Source organism: Austrofundulus limnaeus, unplaced genomic scaffold, assembly GCF_001266775.1.
Source record: "Austrofundulus limnaeus strain Quisiro unplaced genomic scaffold, Austrofundulus_limnaeus-1.0 Scaffold1264, whole genome shotgun sequence".
Taxonomy (NCBI): Eukaryota; Metazoa; Chordata; class Actinopteri; order Cyprinodontiformes; family Rivulidae; genus Austrofundulus; species Austrofundulus limnaeus.
Window position 1 is genome coordinate 2,566 of NW_013953666.1, and position 1,754 is coordinate 4,319.

The following is a 1,754-nucleotide window of genomic DNA, read 5'->3' on the forward strand; positions in this document are numbered from 1 at the left end:
TTTAAAAAACTGGCGGTCAGAATAACTGCACAGAAATCCAAGTGAATTATCTGTTAAAAAGCTTTATTGCTCGGATCAGTGCCTGTGTGTAACCCTGAGTCTTACCAGCAACCTAAAACAATGGCTTCTTCCCACTGCCTCCGCTGCTGCTGTTGCTAAAAACTCCTTCTCAAACCTAAAAGCTTACATGTACATAACATAACCTAGTCACACCCCTGGAGGCGGTGACCTTTTACATCAGCACAATTACATTGGTAAGTCAACAAGTCCTTAACCTGTTGGGAAGGGACACATTTATGGTTTTATGGTTTTTATGCTTAGTGGTTTTGGTTAAAGAACCTATAAGAGCAGGGGTCTCATAAATGGACCCACTGCTCTCCCCAAAATGGCACTTGTCTTTATTCAAACCTTTGCATCCTTTGGWTGAAGGACATGAGGTTAGAAACACTCAGTGTTCTGAGCTTCTCAGGACCTATAAAGAGGTCCCCAAGAATTATTTTCCTTTGACTGCTCAGAGCCACCGCAGTGACCTAAGAAGTCTCTAATTCAATGCCACAGGCATCACACAGACCATTATCATGGAGTCCCATCACCATTTTGTGGSTGTTGAGCAGGTTGTGCCCAATTAGGATTCCAACCTGTGTACTTAAAGTTTTCCTTGTCAGGGCAAAGAGAGATTTACCAAATCTTAGATTAGGTCCGTTTATCAGTTCCCGTGCCTGTATACAGTCCGTCAGCTCCCTCCAGCAAATTGACCCCGGATTTACACTACACGTGTCTATGCTCCGCTGCACTGCGCAGTTCGCAGCTGTTCGTTTGTGCCCCAATTTATACAGCCTCCGCTGCGCTCAGCTCCGCTCCGGTCCGGCACACAGAGGAGGGAGGGTGTCGGGAGGGTGTCGGGAGGGTGTGCAGGAAGGAGGTTGCGCGATAAATCCAGTGATGTGGAAGTCAGAGCAAAAAATAAGTAATTCTGTGAAAGACGAACTCTAAACACAGCTGAAAACATTAATATAAATGCTTTTGATATCTATAGTTGAAACTGTATCGCTATCGTCCTTTTGAAACTTCTGATTTCAAAATAAAATCCACTTGTATCGTGTGTATGCTTCATGCTACGTTTCCATCTGCTTCCCAAACAGAACGATACATTCTGACAGCATTTGTGTAGAAATATATCCATATATTGATTAATGTGAATGTTTTTGTACAGTGCCGAGTTGATTTTGCTAAGAATTGGTGATGTATAAATAAACTATATTGAACCGTATTGAATTCCATTAAGAGATTCTAGGTTTATCATTTAAATATAGAGTCACTACTCCTGGCYGTTCATTTCAGGCATTCCCTCAGTGTAAAAGTAAAAATGTTATAATATAAACTTACATGTCGAGGGGAGGAGGAGTCTGGTTGAACACTCTGTAAATTACAAAGACATAGAAAAAATAATATTGTTTTACCATCAATCAGTTCAGAGGAAGAAATTAAGTAAAACTTAAGTGTCCCTTGAAGGTATGTTGCACATTCATGATTCCACCAGTGTGTTGAAACACAAGACTGCATCAGAAGCTGCATTTACATGGTCATAAATAATCGGATTAAACGGCCATTTGGAATAAAAAAGCATCATGTAAACAAAAAGACAAAAATTGTATAGGTCTTCTGGACGGGTTCTTCTCTAATGAAACGTATCGTCTCTCCTCCAAGAGACTTCTTCAGTCTGAGAGTTTCAGGCAAAATTCAGGCTTTTAAGC

At 40.9% G+C, this 1,754-nt stretch overlaps 1 protein-coding gene across 1 annotated transcript in view; it reads right to left on the bottom strand.

The window, feature by feature from the left end:
• Positions 1 to 1,386: 1,386 nt before the first annotated feature.
• pcnx1 (pecanex 1) overlaps positions 1,387 to 1,754 on the bottom strand; it is a gene marked incomplete at its 3' end in the record, with an annotated part of 24,953 nt that continues 24,585 nt past the window's right edge. The window contains 1 exon segment of the mRNA XM_014031509.1: positions 1,387 to 1,419. Within this exon segment, the coding sequence (XP_013886963.1) occupies positions 1,387 to 1,419 (33 nt within the window).